The 20,753-nt window shown below is 40.2% G+C and overlaps 1 protein-coding gene across 1 annotated transcript; it reads left to right on the forward strand.

Annotated features, from left to right (window-relative positions):
* Window positions 1–619: 619 nt before the first annotated feature.
* kcnd1 (potassium voltage-gated channel, Shal-related subfamily, member 1) lies at window positions 620–9,623 on the forward strand. The gene is made up of 5 exons (XM_062427211.1): window positions 620–775; window positions 3,259–3,342; window positions 8,198–8,293; window positions 8,473–8,723; window positions 9,416–9,623. The coding sequence occupies exons 1-5, from the start codon at window positions 623–625 to the stop codon at window positions 9,621–9,623; spliced, it is 792 nt and encodes a 263-aa protein (XP_062283195.1). The 5' UTR covers window positions 620–622.
* Window positions 9,624–20,753: the final 11,130 nt, after the last annotated feature.

The following is a 20,753-nucleotide window of genomic DNA, read 5'->3' on the forward strand; positions in this document are numbered from 1 at the left end:
GCGACTAAAGAGACTTAAAACTACCAAAAAGAGACATTTCAATCATTATAGCTATGTTATATTTTCATGTCTGAGGTAAAATAGGACATGATATTGTGTGATAGGATGTTTAGTGGTGTAAAAGCTAAAAAATACACTCTCTCTGCTCTCTGAAACATGAATCAAGGTTTAATCACATTTATTGATCAGTCAGATCGACTATTGATGCTTTCTAAACACATCTGTGCTTTAATGTTTGGTATAGACTCTTTTAATGAGGAGATTCTTAGATTAAGTCACCTGGAACAGAATATGAACAGTATGTAAAGGGTTAAAAGTGTCACTACTCAAGGGTCTGTAAAGTTTCTACAGAATACTTGTTATAAAGGGAACCTGCGACCCCTGAGAGTTAGAGTCCACTCCGTCTGCTTGGTGATCCGTCTTTGTCCTGGACGCCTCCCTGCAGAGGTTCGTCCAGTCAGGATTAGACCCTGTTGAAAGGCTCAGAAACACTGGAGGAGTCAGATATCTGCTCTGCTTCTCTGGCTGCCGGCTTCATCCTCGTCTCGTCGATGTTTTTGCAGAAGTGTCGGTGAGCCAGTGTTGACCGCCTCTCTTCTTCTCTCCCTGCAGGTACGGCGACATGGTTCCCAACACCATTGCGGGGAAGATCTTCGGCTCCATCTGCTCCCTCAGCGGCGTGCTGGTGATCGCCCTGCCGGTGCCCGTCATCGTGTCCAACTTCAGCCGAATCTACCACCAGAACCAGCGAGCGGACAAGATGAGAGCACAGCAGGTCTGAGTTCTGGAGGCTGAAGCACTTAAATGTGGCTTTATGGAAACGTATGGCGGCGTCTCTCAGAGGAAACGACTCCTGTAGTTCCTTTCCCACAACTTTTTATCTTAATCTGATGATAATTAAACCAGTAACCTGTAACCATGGCAACTGCACGCTACAAAGATGGCGCTTCAAAATGCAAAGAAGACCAAAGAAATGCACGACAAACACTAGACTAAATCAAAATCAGGTGTCCAAAGTAACACTACTGGAAATAGTGAAGGATCCATGTAGATGCTGCAGATAATCACTGAATCACAACTCACTGAATTATCAATCAATCAGTTTTAATGCAGGTTTCACAAAGCACCAGATCATTTACGTGTGATAAAAAATACTTTCATACTAAAATACTTGAGTTTACAATAAATTAAAGTTGAGCCTACATTTGTATTTGTATATATATTTAACTTTGAGTTTCCGTATTAACTGTCAATGAATGGAATATATATCTTTAATAGTCTATATCGACCATTAAAACTACAGAAGGGTCAATGATGTTGTTTAGTGTCCATGTGGTTTAGTTTAAATTTAAAGGGTTAAAATGATAAAATAAACGTATGAATAACTTGCACACATTCTTTTTTTGTGGACCCAGCATCAAATTTCTGCTTTTAATCCATTTAGAGAGAATATATTAGAGGATTCCTTCCTTCCTTCCTTCCATATTTCCTTCTTTCCTTCTTCCCTTCCTTTCTTCCATCTTTCCTTCGTTCCTTCCTTCTTTCCTTCCTTCTATCTGTCCTTCCTTCCTTACTTCCTTCCTTCTTGACTTATTTTCCTTTCCTTCCTTATTTCCTTCCTTCCTTCCTTCTTCCTTCTTTCCTTCCTTCTTCATCCCTTCCACCCTTCCTTCCTTCTTCCTTCCTTCCTTCCTTCTTCCACCCTTCCTTCCTTCTTCCTTCCTTCCTTCCTTCTTCCCTCCTTTCCTCCCTTCCTTCCTCCCATCCTTCCTTGACTCGAGGACAGCAGGAGGGTTAAAGGGTTAAAATGATAAAATAAACGTATGAATAACTTCACACATTCTTTTTTTGTGGACCCAGCATCAAATTTCTGCTTTTAATCCATTTAGAGAGAATATATTAGAGGATTATGGTAAAAATGTCTAAGTGGTGTAACCATAAAAACTTTGTACCAAATAATTCAACTTGCTTAAAAACAGTAAATAGTCAATAAAACACCATATCAACTAGTTTGGCATGATCTTACATTATAACTTTATATTAAATAAAGGTAATGGAATACAATTGTTCTAAATATTACATTTACTCTGGTTACCATGGAGACCAGGAACCTGCTGCTCTCTTTCTTTCTTTCTTTCTTTCTTTCTTTCTTTCTTTCTTTCTTTCTTTCTTTCTTTCTTTCTTTCTTTCTTTCTTTCTTTCTTTCTTTCTTTCTTTCTTTCTTTCTTTCTTTCTTTCTTTCTTTCTTTCTTTCTTTCTCCTCTTCCTCCTCTCTCTCTCTTTCTCCTCTTCCTCCTCTCTCTCTTCCTCCTCTTCGTCCTCTCTTTTATTGTCCTCTTCCTCCTCTCTTTCTTTCTCTTCTTCCTCCTTTATCTTTCTCTCTAGGAGGATAAAATATGTAATATGTATCATTCTTTTGTGGTTACACCATTTGACATTTTCAGGAGCATTCAGTTTTACTTTTGGTAAAAATGGTGCAAATGTCATTTCAAATGATATAAAACCAACAAAATACTACACTATCAACCGTTAAAACTACACTCAAAGTACAGAAACTTTCATTAACAGCTTCTAACTGTATTTTTATACACATGTACAGGTACATTATTTTTTCAGTACATGTCGAAAACTATATTTATAAAACACACCCAACATTTAATATTAGCTTCATAGTTTCAGTTTCTCCTTATTCTGTTCTATATATGTGATTATATTGTTGTTTATGATTACATCTGGCCGCTGTAATAACCTGACTTCCCCAAAGTATCTACACTGTCATGCTCTCTCATATTAAATACTTCAGCTCGATGCTCTACGTCGATGTTTCTGCTAAGGTGGCGACGGCTGCAGCACACATAAATATATACATGAATATGAAAAGAAAACAGTAAGAGTAAGAGCAGTAAGAGAGACTCTGCAGAAGTCAGCCGCTGATCAGTTTCTGTTGCAGACAATTCGGCAAGAGGGTGCTCATGGGAGATGTAGTCAACACTGCAGCTTCTGTCCACAGGGGGGCGCTGTTATCAATATACAATGAAAGTTCCTTGGAGTAACTTTAAAGAGAGACAAGAGATGAAGTCTGACAGCTTTAACCTTAATCTATACACTGTGTGTGTGTGTGTGTGTGTGTGTGTGTGTGTGTGTGTGTGTGTGTGTGTGTGTGTGTGTGTGTGTGTGTGTGTGTGTGTGTGTGTGTGTGTGTGTGTATGTACAATGTGCTGACGGTGCTGTTTTCCTGTGTGTGTTTCCATCCAACAGAAAGTGCGTTTGGCTCGGATCCGCATGGCGAAGAAAGGTACAGCCAACGCCTTCCTCCAGTACAAAGAGGATCAAACACTCGGGGTGAGACACACACACACACACACACACACACATACACAGTCGATAGTTTCAGGAAGGGTGGATTACAGTCCAGTTAACTCAGACAGTAAAAGAAAATAAATTGAGAGACAAAAATGAGACAAGTGAGCACAAATAGAGAGAAACAGTCAATGAGGGAAAAAAGGAGGTTTTAGATAGAAAAGGATAGAGAGAGAGAGAGAGAGAGAGAGAGAGAGAGAGAGAGAGAGAGAGAGAGAGAGAGAGAGAGAGAGAGAGGAATGTAGGGTGACATTTTATTTTACTGGTCCTTTAATTTGAAGGTGCTGTAGAAATAAACTTATTATTATTGATGTAATAATAATAATAATAATAGCTGAGCTAGCTGCCGAGTTAGCCGCCGACCAAGCAGCTGAGCTAGCTGCCGAGTTAGCCGCCGAGCTAGCAGCTGAGTTAGCTCTCAGGCCTAGCGTCCATGTTTCTGGTAGAGGTGGTGACTTTGATTGACAGGTGACACTTGGTAGGGGGCGGGGCTTCAGCGGACTCGGCGGCCACTCCCACAGCGTTTGGGAGCAGAGAAATAGGCAGACTTTTACACAACTTTGAAGCCTAATTTCATATATTTGGTGATTTTTTTAATGATTCATATTTGGCAGGGTGGTTAACAACACACTTTACTGTGGTATGTTAAACTCAGAACACATATTTATTCTTACTTTACACGGACTTTAAGTAATTAACAGTTTTAATTTATCAAGATTTTTTTGCAAATGAACAAGTACGTATGAACACTATAATGAGCCAATACAACAAAACACTTTTTTTCTCTTATAATTTCAAACTGTGTCATCCTCTTTGTAAAATACTATAAAAATTAACCTTTAAATAATTTGTATAACGTTAAGGTTCTTTTCCACTGAATATACACAGCAGCGTTTTACCTTGATGGACGACAGACTCTTTAATCCCTTTTTCTAGCTTTCAGGGAGGTTTCATAAATATTAGAGCATTTATTAAAAATTCATGATACAAAGAGCAATAAATGACCTTTTTTGCAGTTGGAGATGTCCTGTCAGTAAGCTTCAGTTAATACATCCGAGGTGTATATTTACCTCTGAGCACCAATGCAAGTACTCTTAACCCTCCTGTTGTCCTCGAGTCAAGGAAGGAAGGGAGGAAGACGGAAGGAAAGGAGGGAGGAAGGAAGGGATGATGAAGGAAGTAAGGGAGGAAGGAAGGAAGGATGGAAGGGAGGAAGAAGTAAGGGAAGGAGAAAGGAAGGGAGAAAGGAAAGGAAGGAAGGAAGGATGGATGAAAGAAGTAAGGAAGGAAGGTAGGAGGGAGGAAAGAAAGAGAGAAGAAGGGAGGGAGGAAGGAAAGGAATGAAGGAAGGAAGGAAAGAAGGAGGGAGGGAGGAAGGAAGGACAGAAGGAAAGAAGGAAAGAGAGAGGAAATTAAGAAAGAGAGAAGGAGGGAAGGAGGAAGGACAAACGGAAAGAAGGAAGGAAGGCGGGAAGGAAAGAAGGAAGGAGGGAGGAAGGAAGGACAGACGGAAAGAAGGAAGGAAAAGAGGAATGGAGGAAAGAAGGAACAGTCAAAACAGACGGGGTCAATTTGACCCGGGAGGACGACGCAAAGGTTAAAGTGATACTGGTACCAACTCAGCTCTTTATTAGATACCCATCATGTGAATAGAAGCATTAAATTACATAAAATGAAATAACTCATCGAAATAATGTGACTTTAGATTTTTTGATGAAAAACAAATAATGACATAATGATAATACACATTGCAGGGAGAGGCTTATTTAACCCTCTACACTGAGTCACATTCATAAATTCCCCCATTAGTTATTAATACATGTTTGGTTAATCCTTCTGTGAAAAAAACACATACGGTTCTATGAGCTGGGAGAGCAGTGTTCTGGTAGGTCCATAAGGTTCTATGAGCTGGGAGCGCAGTGTTCTAGTAGGTCCATAAGGTTCTATGAGCTGGGAGCACAGTGTTCTGGTAGGTCCATAAGGTTCTATGAGCTGGGAGTACAGTGTTCTGGTAGGTTCATAAGGTTCTATGAGCTGGGAGTACAGTGTTCTGGTAGGTCCATAAGGTTCTATGAGCTGGGAGCACAGTGTTCTGGTAGGTCCATAAGGTTCTATAAGCTGGGAGCACAGTGTTCTGGTAGGTCCATACGGTTCTATGAGCTGGGAGCACAGTGTTCTAGTAGGTTCATAAGGTTCTATGAGCTGGGAGCGCAGTGTTCTAGTAGGTTCATAAGGTTCTATGAGCTGGGAGTGCAGTGTTCTGGTAGGTCCATAAGGTTCTATGAGCTGGGAGCACAGTGTTCTAGTAGGTTCATAAGGTTCTATGAGCTGGGAGCACAGTGGTCTAGTAGGTTCATAAGGTTCTATGAGCTGGGAGCGCAGTGTTCTGGTAGGTCCATAAGGTTCTATGAGCTGGGAGCACAGTGGTCTAGTAGGTTCATAAGGTTCTATGAGCTGGGAGCGCAGTGTTCTGGTAGGTCCATAAGGTTCTATGAGCTGGGAGCACAGTGGTCTAGTAGGTTCATAAGGTTCTATGAGCTGGGAGCACAGTGTTCTGGTAGGTTCATAAGGTTCTATGAGCTGGGAGCACAGTGTTCTAGTAGGTTCATAAGGTTCTATGAGCTGGGAGCGCAGTGTTCTAGTAGGTTCATAAGGTTCTATGAGCTCTTTAAGATGCACATGCAGAAAGGTCTGGTTAAAATCACAAATATGAGTAAATAAATAATTATACTGCACATTCTCTTGTATCTCCGGTTTATAAGAAAATAAATAAATAACTAAAAATCATAAACATCAATAAACACACTGTAATCTTGTATTCTCCATAGTCCACATTATACTGCAAACTCTACCTGGCTACCTCTGCTTGTTTAATTGGTTTGTTGCCATGGGAACCAATGAGTTTTTGGCTCTATTTGTTCTGATTTAAGGGGAAACTGTAGCTCAGTGTTCATCCTGCAGATTAAACTCACATAGGTGTATGTTGTTTTATGATGTTAACAATATAAAATGTTACAATAATACATATTCTGCTCAAAATAATCTGGATTGGATGTTTGGATTTGAGGTTCGGGAGCTCGTCTGTTCTGCTTGGTGCAGCTCGGTCTGAGTCTGTCGTCCTGTTGCCAAGTTTCTGTTTGGGGAACAGGAAGCGTGATGGACTCTGTTATTGGTCAAGATCCAAACAGCTGAGCCAGCAGGTCTCCATCTCATTGTCTCTCTGTCTCCGTGTGTCTTTCACTCTGCCGTAGTGTCTCTCTGACAGGTGAGCCTGATTCTTTCAGCCTCGACCAATCAGAGCAGCTCCAATAAATCTGTGTGTCCAACTCAGAATAGTTTAAATATGATGATTAATGTTTAACCTTCCTGTTGTCTTTCCATCGATGGTGTAACTAAAGTCTTCTGACCCGATCCATAAAGTATAAATCATCACCCAGTTCTAAGTTTTACACTTATTTTGGAAATTATGGTCAATACGTCTCATTTAACCCTCAAATACTGTTCATACTCTGATCCTTCTGTGAGTGATGTAGTATGCAGTATTACAGTAAAAGTACTGCAGTATTATGAGTGATGTAGTATGCAGTATTACAGTAAAAGTACTGCAGTATTATGAGTGATGTAGTATGCAGTATTACAGTAAAAGTACTGCAGTATTATGAGCGATGTAGTATGCAGTATTACAGTATTATGGGTTTTTATGTGTTTGAACTCTGGTTGTGGCTTCAGTGTCGTCCAGGTAACATAACCTTTACTCTGGCGCCACCTGCAGGACAAACTTTATATGTACTTCATACTTTTAAGAAAAGAAACAGTTTCTTTATGAATAATTAAGTTTATTTATCAGAATCAGTGGTTACAGTGTAAGAGCTTTACAACATATATAATGTATAACATTAAAATAAAGATAAATAAATCAATACCTAGAAAATAAACTGGATGTTCATGTAAAGGGTGAATTTTTTTAAATTCTTCATCATCATCGTCATCATCATCATCATCGTCGTCTTCGTCACGACTCTGTGCTGCTTTTTTAGCCAGAGGATGAAACATTCACTGGGTTTAAATGTTTTATCAGTAAATGGGTTTAAGCTTCAGGTAGGAAATGGAGTGATCTCACACACACACACACACACACACACACACACACACACACACACACACACACACACACACACACACACACACACACACACACACACACACACACACACACACACACACATATTGTTGAGTCTTAATCCCTCTTCAGCGCTGAGCAGCAGACAGGGATGAGTGTTGGATGGATTTATAGAGCGCATAATGAGAGTGAAGAAGAGGAGGAGGAGGATAAGTGGAGAGAAATGAGTCAGTGCAGAAGAAGAAGAAGAAGAAGAGAGGGTGAAAGTGTAAAATGAGAGGATGAAGAAAAAGGAGAGAGAGGAGGATCAGTCTTTCAGTTTGTGTAATCTGAGGCTGAGATAGAAAAGCAGTTCATCTGTCGCCGTGGTGATGAAGAAAACGAGCTTCATGCTTCATTTAACTGATATAAAAATATTAGTGCTGCAACAATTAGTCAATAAATCAATTTGTTGCCAAATATTAAATTAATCAGCAACTTCTTCTGTTTTTTAAAATCATTTTGAGTCAAATTTCTCTGATTACAGTTTCTCAAATCTGACAACTTTCTGGTTTAATCTAAACTGAATCTTTGACTTGACGACATATTTCACCATTTTCTGAAATGTTTAAATATAACTAATCAATTCATCAAGTAGCTAATCGTGTGTGTGTGTGTGTGTGTGTGTGTGTGTGTGTGTGTGTGTGTGTTTGTGTGTGTGTGTGTGTGTGTCTGCAGGACCGGGACAGTGACAGCACGGCTCTGTGTGTGAAGAACAGATCAGCGTTTGAGCATCAACACAACCACCTGCTGCACTGTCTGGAGAAAACCACGGTGAGTTTATCCTTTATCACATCATTCACACACACACACACTCACACACACACACACACACACACACACACACACACACACACACACACACACACACACACACACACACACACACACAATCTTCGAATCTTTAAACATCCAAGAAACTGAACTTTCCTCTCTCTTCCCTCCTCTCACAGAACCACGAGTTCACAAATGAGATGACCTACAGCGAGCTGTGTATGACGGAGTCGGTGGGCTTCAGGACCAGTCGCAGCACCTCCCTGTCCAGCCAGCAGGGGGCGCAGAACAACTCCACCGGCTGCTGCCCCCGTCGGGCCAGAAGGAGAGCTGCAATGAGACTGGCTAACTCCACTGTGTCTGTCAGCAGGGGAAGCATTCAGGAGCTGGACACCCTGCACATCAAGACCACGTCCATACCACCACAAACGTAAACTCAGTATTATAAGCGATGTAGTATGCAGTATTACAGTAAAAGTACTGCAGTATTATGAGTGATGTAGTATGCAGTATTACAGTAAAAGTACTGCAGTATTATGAGTGATGTAGTATGCAGTATTACAGTAAAAGTACTGCAGTATTATGAGTGATGTAGTATGCAGTATTACAGTAAAAGTACTGCAGTATTATAGTGATGTAGTATGCAGTATTACAGTAAAAGTACTGCAGTATTATGAGTGATGTAGTATACAGTATTACAGTAAAAGTAGTGGTTTGGTCCTCTGACTGATATATTATTATTATGACATCATTAGATTATTAATAGTGAAGCATCAGTGTTAGAGCAGAATGTTACTGTTGTAGCTGTTGGAGGTGGAGCTAGTTTACACTACTTTATATACAGTTAGCTAGTTTACACAAGTTTACAAGTACCTCAAACTGTCCTACAGTACAGTTCCAATATTGGACTTAAGTACTGTCCACATGTCTCCATCCAAATATCACATAAATGTAGTGGAGGTGAATGTGCATTAATTATTTTCTTTTGCTTATTTTGTGCAAAGTTAATGTACATTATATTATGTTTGAATGGAAACTAATGAATAAAACTGGATGCAGAGTTTCAGTTGACTTGGACTTCTGATCTCAGGATGAAATTAACACAAACTTTTCTTCTCTCAGTCGTTCCAGTCTGAACGCCCAGACAACCGACCTGAAGCTGAACTGCGGAGAACCAGATTTCACCGCCGCCATCATCAGCATCCCAACGCCGCCCGCCAACTCGCCTGACGAGAGCCTCCCCCCATCGCCCGCCCCCATACCCGGCATCCTGCGGAACACCAGGGCCACCGCCTACACCCACGACACTGTCAAAATCTCCTCCTTATAACCTGCGTCGTCCCCATCCCCCCAGACCACCACCTCCCCCGCCACCCCACCAGCCTCCCTCTCCCTTCAAGAACTTTAAGAATCCTTCTGAACCTCCGATCCTGAACCCGGGGCGCTGCTAGCTGAGAATTAGGGGACCAAGACTAGTCAGACGGATACGTTACGTACCGCTGGTTGCTTTTACTTCCTCTCACCATCTTGTGGATTACGTGGATTGAACCTGAAAGGAAACGGCTCACCAGACCGGACGCTAAATTAACAATGATGCAAAACCGGCATCGGAGACATTAAGAGTCGTAAGAATCACCCTTCATGCACATTTTAGGCCCTGACACGCACTTGACTCCCCTCCCCTCTGCACAATTTTGACCTTTTAACCCCATCGCACAAACCTCGGGGAGAGCTCGTCCTCGACTGACATTCAATCAAGACCTCCTGTGAAAGACATTCAGCTGACAGGTTGGTTACACTAGTGCCATTTTGCATCCCGACTGAACATCACACTTTACAGTTTGGGGTACAAAACGGCAGCTGAGGACGACGGTCGTATCTTTTGAAGGGTTACGTGGAACTACTACGAGGACGGTGTCGGTCTCGCAGCCGAATCTAAGAGACTGTCGGACGATTGGAGGATTTAGACGCTGGTTCAGTGTCAAACTCTTCAGCGTTTAGAAAAAGATGCGACTGAGACGATCTGTAGACAACCAAACAACCCTCAGAGCCTTTCTGGCCTTCATGTGGCTCAGATATTTGACAGGTGATGTTTATGAGGTCATTACAGGTAAAAATCAGAGCACAGAGAACGATGCAAAAGTATTTCAGCTTCACTCGAACCAGGAGGTTTTTCTTCAGGATCACTTCTTGTCTTTGCAGCGACAGACTGGATCTTGGAGGCCTGATTGCAGTGGAAATGCTGCTAATTGTTGGACCTCTTTTTGCTTGAAGTGTAAAGTTTGTAGGTTTAAATCCTAACAGTGATTCATGAAGTCCTTCAGGAGGATAAAAACCTTTGTCAAATAGAGTCTGGAGGGTGAAGCTCAGTCAGTGCTGGAAGCCGCTTCAGGTCCTGTTTTTAAGAAAGTTTAGGAAACCACGAGCGAGAACTTTTGAGCTATTTATCAGAACCAAGCTGCAAGAGACTAAAGTACGTTAAAATCTTTGAATGATGACACGGACGCTGCCGAAACACAAACCGAACTGAACTTGGTCAAAGTGATTTATGCTGAGCCTGAAAACTGTTCACACGACTACACTGAGCTGATCCTGACTTCAAAGAGCCAAACCGGTCTGAGCAGCGCTGGACGTACTTGGTTTTCCAAAAAAGGGAAAGATAAAGGTTAAATGATGGATCCTGGACCGGTTTCATCTGGTCTGATATGAACTGGTCTGTAGCTCAAGAAGTGTTTCTGAGTGCGACGCTGGCGCCCAGACTGGGATCGAAAGCCTTTTACTTTTCAAAATATGCAACATTACAACAAGCAGGAAAATAGCATCAATAAATGAACAGAATAATAAAAATAATAATAATAATAATAATGTGTGTGTTTAAAAACTACAGTAATTATTGCAGGGAACAAAATGTAAAGCAACTAAGAAATTCATTTGTTATGTGAGAGCATGACAAATATTCTGCAATAGATTTCAATGGATGTTTGAAACGACTGCGCCGAAAACTCTTTAGCATTAAACTCACATTGGTACCGATGACGTGCACTCAACATAAAACCAACCTGTTAATCAGTTCAGACACAACGCTTGACAGTAGATGTTTCTGTGTGGATCTTGGATTTGCAAAGATGAGGCGAATCAGGAGTTCTTTCTTAATGCATGTTTAATTAAAGCTCGGATCAGCCGTCTACATGCATGAGACTAATGACAAAGATTTGACCAAAGTGCAAGACACTTATAGTCTTACTGGTATGTCAGATCTTTTCCAAGAGGTATCATTGACAGAATATGATCAGTCAGTTGGGGCCCTGCCAACTAAATATCTTATATGTGTCATTCTGCTGATCGTTCCTAGACAGTCTGGCTCCTCGTCAGCAGAACATGATCCTCCGACCATACGTAAAAATACATACTAACAACGCTGCTCTGATTAATATTTAGATTTATAGATTTAAAGATTTATAAACAGCTTCTTCCAACAGTCTTTGAGGAAAATTTGAGAAAGAGATTTCCCAGATTTCCCAAAAACATGCAGCAAAGAAAAAAAAGAAGAATCTTATTTATTTCAGGTGTAAATACCTCTGCAACTGACAGGAAGTCATGTGACATCAGTCAGTCTAAACTGTGTTATGACAAGTTACATATGAAGATATTGAAAATATTATATATAATTTATAGGTTATTAGGCAATGGTTTTACTGGTCCTCAGCATTGAAGAAGGCTTTAAACTAGCAATTGAGACCATAAACACATTTTGAAAATGTTTACTGAGGTTTGAAATCAAGTGAGAAGTTGGTGAATTCTCCATTGACTTGTATAGAGACGGAAGTCCTTTTGACACCAAAACGGTCGCCCCCTGGTGGCCTTTTGATAGAATGCAGTTTTAAGTTACTTCAGCGTTGGCCTCATTTCAGAGGACCGGAACTCCCCGCCTGGTTTTTAAACTGATTAAATGTGGTGTACTTTTTCTTGTTCACCACTAGATGGCACAAAACATGTTAACGAATGAGAACAACAAGTCAAAGATCAGCAGAATGAAGTATAAAGTCCAAACAAACCCAAAATGTAACGTCCCCATATGAAGATGCAGGAGGTTGAGAGTTCACGTCATCGGCCTCGCGTGACTTTTCCGCTCTGAGAGCTTTTCTGCGCTGCGTTTCCTCGACCATCCGAAGCGAGTGTGAGTGAGTGACACACAGACGGGAGACGAGACGTACATACTGTAACATATTTTGTATCATAAACTTTCACCTGCATCTTCCAAAATCAACCCCCCCCCGTCCCCCGTCTCCTCACACCCTCTTAAAAAAAGAAAAAAATCTAGATAGAGAAGAAGAAAGTCGTCGGGTATCTGACTGGCGTTCCTCTGTGCATGAGCCTCGTACAGTAGAAGTAGCACCTACTGATCATAGGAATCTATCAACCATATCAGATTATTAAAAAAAGAAAATGGGGGTTAAAAAAAAAGAAGAAGAATCTCATCATCCGTTCTTTTGCATGACGACTTTATTTTCTCTCTCCTATCAGTCGTTGTTTGTTTTCCTCATCCGACCCCCCCCCCCCCCCCACCTCCTTCCTCCACCCCCCCAACCCTAACTCTAACCCCCCGCATCCCCAAAACCTTTTCAAGACGAGTGTTTGCACCACCGAGACGTGTACGTTAGATTAAGAAAAAAGACAACAGATTATATAAATGAATTATTATTGATTTGAAAAGTTAAACATCATTCAGGCATGTTCCTCGCCAGAATGCAAAGAGTGTGTGTGTGTGTGTGTGTGTGTGTATGAATGTGTGTGTGTCGGTACGATGAGCAGTCACAAATATGCATGGATACCGTTATAGGTATTTTATCTGTTTTCTCCTCGCGGTTTTAAAGACAGACGAGACTGAACAGAGACTGAGTTCACTGGACGGATCTTTTATCTTTTATCTTTTATCTTCTTGGTGTTTTTTTCTTCTTCTTCTTCTTTGTTCTGTAGCTGTGGTTCCCTCCGCCGACCTCCACTTCTTCTTCTACATTATTTTACAGTTTTGGTGAAATGGAATCAGATGAACACTTACACACTGTCACACTGTTAACAATCAGCAGGTTTTTACAGTATATTCTCACAATAAATTACTGTTATCACAATTTTACAAATGCATTAACCCTCCTGTCGTCCTCCCGGGTCAAATTGACCCCATCACTTTTGACTGTTCCTTCCTTCCTTCCTTCCTTCCTTCCTTCCTCCCTCTTTCTTTAATTTTTCCTTCGTTCTCCCCCTCCTTCCCTCTTTCTATGCTCCCTCCTCCTTCCTTCCTTCATTCTTTCCTTCCTTCCTTCCTCCTTTCCTTCCACCCTTCCTTCTCTCCTTACTTCCTTCCTCTTTTCCTCCCTCCTTACTCCTTTCCTTCCTTCCTTCCTTCCTTCCTTCCTTCCTTTCTTCCTTCCTTCCTTCCTTCCTCTTTTCCTCATCCCTCCTTACACCTTTCCTTCCTTCCTTCCTTCCTTCTCTCCTTCCTCCCTTCCTGTTTTCCTCCCTCCTTTCATTCCTTCCTTCCTTCCTTCCTTCCTTCCTTCCTTCCTTCCTCTTTTCCTCCATCCCTCCTTACTCCTTTCCTTCCTTCCTTCCTTCCTTTTTTCCTTCCTTCCTCCTGTCCTTTCTTGACCTGAGGACAACAGGAGGGTTAAAGGTAATTATTCAGAATTTTACAGTAAACTGCAGTGAATTTGAATTTAACGGTAATTTACAAATAATTACAGCGATAAAGGTTCAGCAGTCATTTAGTCATAAAATATTGTAGTTTTACAGAACACAATCCTTCTTAAATCAAAGTGTTATCAGCTCAGTCACTTTCCACCACTGAATAATTTGCAACATCAAACACATTAAGTGTGTTTTTAGGAGAAAAAATATATATTTAAATTATAAATGATAAAATCACAACAAAAGTTATCTGAAGGCACTTTTGACACAGAGCAGGTCGAGACTGAACTCTTTCATTTAATATGAAGAGACTCAAAGTTTCCCACATGAGCAGCACTTAGTGACAGTCGCCTCCTTTAATGGCACAAAGTGGAAGAAGGTTGTAAAAAGTTATTATGTTTCTCCACAGGTGCACGTAAAGGTCTCTGTTAGGGGTCTCAGAGGAGCCGACGTGCACACAATACAACGTGCTGTTATTGTGAGTAAATATTCACCGTGGGTTTAAACGTTCGGAGGCGCTCGGCAGGTAACCACATACAGGTGTCTGTTCTGTCTGCTGATTGGCTCCCTGACTGATGATGTCACTGTGACTGACAGGAAACATCTGGAGAGTGTTTTTCATTCATAAGAATAATCTGAAGAAGAGTTATTGTTATTTATATCAAACAGAAAATAAGCTGATTTAGCATTTTGAAGTAGTTTTATGACCTAAATAACTGATCAATAATCAGACTCACAGTATTATTGATTATCTTTGTGTCAGTTGACTTATTATTATATAAGCTGTGTGATTTTGGGCATTTGCAACCAGATCAACACAAGCAGCACAGAAACAACTGTATGATTCTGACTTTAAGACATTTAATCACAATTCAGAGATTATTGATTATTGTGTTCAGAGGTTTTACCAAAAAAACTGAATGAAAATCATTCAGTAAACTCTTCAACTTCATCCAGATGTTGCCTGAAAGTCACATCAGCAGCAAATTTAAAGAGTAACTATGTTTATTTTACAGAATATTGAATATTTTCATTGTAAAAACAGTTCTTTGTTTTTTCCAGATGAAGTTTAGAGCAGTGATTCACAACTTTCTGCAGCTTGTAAAACGTATTAAACCAGATATGAACGTTTTTGAAGTGGTTGTTAGATGAGAATTAACAGTAATTAACCAAGTTGTAGCTAAATCTTTAAGTACATTTCCAGATAAAGTTGACAAAAGAAATGTTCTGAATGTTTATTTCCATCCACTGTTGTGTGAACATTAGCAGATTAACAGCAGGTGGCGCCAATCCTCCAGTCGGTGCCGTTAAACCGGCACAGAGGAAGAAACACAACAAAATGACGTCATTAGAAGAGAGACATTCGAAGCTCAAACGATGGAAAACATGATGGAAATATGACTTTTTTGTTAGTGTCATGTGTTGATGTGAGGAAGGTTACAGTCTCCTCATCATCGACGTCGTCATTTACTCTCTCAGTTGAGATATTTAGAGTTTAAAAACAGCTGGATGGAGACATCTATTGAAAAAGGGACAAAAAGCAAAGATTAAAACATTGTCTTAAAGAAATTGAGGAAAAGACCGATTTTAAACTTCTCACGACCTCTTAGATTTATCTTATGAACCTTTTTAAGGGTCTCAAACCACAAGTTGGGAACCACTGCTCTGAACCGAAAATAACCAACTCTGTTTTTAAAAGTTCTGCTTCTGTAAATCCAGCTGTTACACACTGAGGTTCATCTCTCTTTTTTAATATGTGAAGGTGTTTTAAAGTTGCTTTTATCCACTGACCATGTCTCTCTATCTGAAGTGATGTTTACACAACTGGAGCTGTTCAGGTTTCACCCCCCCCGCCTTTAAAAATGAGCTAAACAAACTAAACAAACTGCATTTATCTGACCAAAAACATCACAAAGCACAGTTTCGTCCTAACATGACAAACGGGGGGAAATGAAATGAGAGATTCGGTTTCCAGGTGTGACGTTAAACACCACTTCAGATCCTTCAGTGTTTCCTCCAGTGAACGAATGAACCGGTGATGTTCAGTCTCAGTGAGAGAGAGAAAGAGAAAGAGAGAGAGAGAGGGAGAGAGAGAGAGAGAGAGAGAGAGAGGAGTGGACGTGATGAATGAGTGAAGGAGAAAACAGCATCAAAGCACAGAGGTGTATATTCCATTCCACTAATAAAGACAACAGAAATTAGATCCGGCTGTGCTTCATTTTTTTTTCTCCCTCAACAGTCATTTCCGCTTTATAGCATCTGTAATGTCTCTGATTTAGGGGAGAACAGGGTTTAGTCACACTTTTTACTTTCCTTTTAATTCCACTGTAGCTGACGCAGCATCAGTACGTCAACCCTAACCCTGACCCGGTATCTGGTCAGAGTCACCTTCGAACCCTGAGATGAGTAAATTGGAGCAGGTTTGATATAGAGACTAACAAACAAAGATCCATTAACATTTCATGGAGCAACCCAAAGTGATAAGAACTACATAAAAGTAACGTAAGACAGATTTTGGTGTCATAACTTATTATAGAGCAGTGGTCTCCAACCCTGCTCCTGGAGAGCTACTGCCCTGCATGTTTTAGGTATCTCTCCCCAATCCAACACACATGATTCTGATAATGAACTTGTTATCAAGCCCGTTGACAAGTTTCAGCTGCATGATAACGAGTTCATTATTAGAATCAGGTGTGTTAGAGAGGGGAGATACCTAAAACATGCAGGGTTGGATACCTCTGTTATAGAGACTTCTCACACGTTTTCTAGCATCAGATTGGTGACACACAGACCACCTTTATAAATTAAAAGACACTCTACCAGCCTTAGAGTATAGAGACAAGGCACATTCCTGACTTCCCCTTCTTAAAACCACACAGAGCATGAAAGTGAGAACATTAGAGTTAAAACTTAAACAAAAACTTATTGGTTAATAGTATGGTTTTAAACACAATACTTATTATTACTTATATCAGAATCAATTAACTAAAGAAAACCTCTATTATTGCAGTTATTACAGCGATCACAGATAAATTGATATTTAAAGAACTGTCATAATACTTTCTCCTTTCATAAACACAAATGTTGGTATGAGAATGTTTACTTAATGTGATAAAGTGTTACATTGATGTGTGATGACTTTCTGTGATTGCTCTGCCTGGTTGGTCTGCTTGTCCTTTTCTTTTCTTTCCAGGAAGTATCCAAGCAGACCAAGGTCATCAGGCTGAATCAGTTCACCTGGGCCGGAGGTTGGGCCACCTTATAAAACAAGCTGGCCTACTCAGTCTCACTCTCTCTACCAGCAGCAGAACCCTTTTTCTTTGTTTGCTTTATTTGATTGATTTCTAGCACTCAACGTACTCCTGCATCCATGTACTTTCAGACACCACTGATTCTACAGATTTAGCACATAACTTTGATTAATTTACGTAAATAAGTTGATTAAATAAATTACTTTGGTTTTGTTTAAGGAGAGGAGAACACACCGTTAAGTGTGACACATAGTGACAATAACAACATATAGTATAGTCCTTACTAGTATAGTAAGGATATAAAGAATACGAATATAAGAAAAACAAACTATACATACTAAAATAGCAAAATGTAAAGAATAAACTATACATAGTAAAATAGCAATAGTAATTCAAATAAAATGTAATGTGTAATGTACAAAAGTATATACAACAGATTGGCAGTGTTTTATTGATTTAATGTAACTGAACATAGTAAATGCTATGACACTCGGCTTCTAGCCCTGGAGAGGAGAGGTGTGACTGACTTTTATGTGTTTTACACAGAGTATAAATTCAGACCAGCTGTTGTCAGCATCTCGTTCCTCAACACACAACACAACGCAGAGATTGTAGCAGACCGAGGTATAGGCCAGACCGGCTACACTAGCTCTCTCATACCTGCACGTAGAAATGTGATTCAAACTTTAAAACGGAGGGAAACTTGTGCTCTCTCCAAAACACCAAACTGTTTTTACATAACATGTAAACTTTTCAAACTATGAGCAGTCAAACGAGGAGTGGAAATCACTTTTTCTTCAAAGTTAGAGTGGAAGCGTCAGTTAGCTAGAGTGTGAGAAGCAGTAAAAAATAACCATAATTTTTATTTTTAACTCGAGCTCACGGCCAAACCTTGAAAAGGAAACAAATAATTTTTGGTCAAAATGTAGACATAGGTGTTGGGATTCATAAAATTTGACGTTGACAGGCGGGGTCTGCACAAAATTTAAATGGGGGGGCCGAGACCGGCGGCAATACCTGTCTCGCTCCCCATTGACCCTAATGTAATCGGGTTTTTTTTTCAAAAGAATCTCACTCTGTCTTCACACTGAGCTTACTCGCTCATTTTAAAGAATATCTGAATAAAATAAACACTGTCAGAATGTGCCGGCTTCTGTGTCTCTCACGGTGTTTTTGGTTTTTGGACAGAAGTTACGGTTTTCTAACAGTTTGCAATTGTTCGGGACCTTGTCAGAAGCCAAATTCTGGGGCATTTCGAGAATTTTTTCCAAGCAGATTCTCAAATCGCTGTAGCAACCGTAGGGCCTCTGCTGTCGTTGGCAACCTGTTGCTGGGCAGAAACTGACCTACTTTTTTGTGATTGGCTAATTCCTGTCTGTCTGTTTTGCCAGTTAACCAAGCTAGCTCTCAGCCGTAGCGTCCATGTTTCGGGTAGTGGTGGTGACTTTGATTGACAGGTGACACTCGGTAGGGGGTGGGGCTTCGGCGGGCACGCCCACAGTGATTGGGAGCAGAGATAGAGGTTGAAATTTAAACAACTTTGAAGCCTAACTTCACGTTTTTAGCGATTTTTTTTTTAATCATTCACATTTGGCAGGGTGGTTAACTACACACTTTTCTGTGGTATGTCAAACTCAGAACACATATTTATTTTTACTTTACACAGACTTTAAACAGTGAACGAGTTAAATTGGACTTTTTCCTCCATCTGTCATAGAAGTGATAGAGGGGATCCATTGAACCGTAGAGCCATGAATTCAGAAATTTGGCTAATAAATTAAAATATATTGATTTATTAAACTTAATTAATTAATTAAATTGTTCTTACCAAATCTGATAAGTGGTGCCCCTCGTAACAAGAGCTTGTACATTTAAACATCCAAAATTGCTACACTAATATGAAGCTTCAGCGTCCAAATGAGTCAAATCTTCATCTTCTATGTTTCAACGTTAGTGTTTTTAGTACCAAAGTCTTTTTGTTACTATAATTCCACCACAGCTCAACAGGGAAACACTAAGAGGGAATTTACTGCTAAAAAAGACAGTAAATGTGTCAGATATCACTTGATATGACTAACTCAGACAAACCAAGTCTCCCCCCTTTTACGGTTTTTATGATTTGCATTATAATGGTGACTAACTTTCAGTCCCCAACATGTGACTGTGTGAACAAATGTATGTTCCCACAACATGATGAATACCTGCTACACTCATACACACAGGTAAAATGAAGAGAATAACAGGAACCAACTATGCTCAGAAATCACATGTATTTGTTGTTCAGATTTGATACATTTGATAATCAAAAAGAAGATATGAATAATCAGGAGAGTGATTTTTCTATTCATGCATTAAATTTGAATTGAATGAATATCATCACAGTAGGAAAGAGGAAGTAAATCATCATGGAAGTGATGTAATGGAGCATCTGCCAGCTGATGGTGGGACGCCTCACAGTTTCTTGGCACAGACAAAAGATTGCTGCAAGCTGCATGGTACATCATTCCAACGGTTTCCTGTAAGAAAAAAAAGAGAACAACATCATAAACATTTGACTCGTCTAACTGGTCAAAGTGTATTTAAAGGGAATCTACGCTATTTTCCAACCTGAAGCCTATTTTCCGATTATAGTTGCAACATTTCACTAGGTTTAATATTGACTATGATACCTGCCCTGTTAGCACAATTTAGCCTACAGTAGCTCAGGTTTCCAACACTCACAGGGTTCTGTGCTGTTGAGGTGAGACAGACTGAACACTGAGTTATTTTCTTCACCTCACAGTTGTTTGAAATAGTTTAATGCTGCAGTGTGTGTTGGTCAGCTGCTGTTTGTTCAGGCTTGAGTTAGCTGTGTAGAAACTGTGTACACTGTAGACAGTCGAGAGGCTGCTCTGCCCTCACAGATTAGTTCAACCTTTTCTGTTTAGTCAACACCACAGCATTGATAAGAGGAACTAATAAGTTCAGAGGGATTCAATTCCAATGGATCAAACCATTTGGAACCAGTTCTTAACAGGAACCGGTTCTCGATTCCTATAACATATTACATCATTTTGATGAACCAGTTTTGCATCTTTTCCATCAGGGAGCTGAGAAATAATATTTGTACCAGAACTGTAGATCAATGTGCAGTGTTCATGGCCACGATAATTGCTCGGCTCTCCTTGGGCCCAATATGTGAAGTCAACTTTGGAACCGTCAGTCCACAACCACTTCCCCTCCTGGAAGAGAAAGTTTATTTTTGAGCAACTGCATTAATTGCTGATTCCTGATTTGTTAGAGGACACAAAGTTTGAGGGTTATATATATATATATTAGGGCAACGGTATTCAACATTTTATTGAACCGTTCAATACACGAAGGTGACCCGCGATGGTTTGGTATGCCCGTCATAAAACTTCAAAAGAAAAAATTCAACATTTTTCAAAACTTGGCATACGTTGTGCATTTAGAGATCCTCAGCCATTAGAGAGAGATGTGTTTTCTCTACTGCTCTGATCAGACCGTCTTCACAGCCTATCTGA

The sequence above is a fragment of the Scomber scombrus genome, chromosome 10, assembly GCF_963691925.1.
Source record: "Scomber scombrus chromosome 10, fScoSco1.1, whole genome shotgun sequence".
NCBI classification, from domain to species: Eukaryota; Metazoa; Chordata; class Actinopteri; order Scombriformes; family Scombridae; genus Scomber; species Scomber scombrus.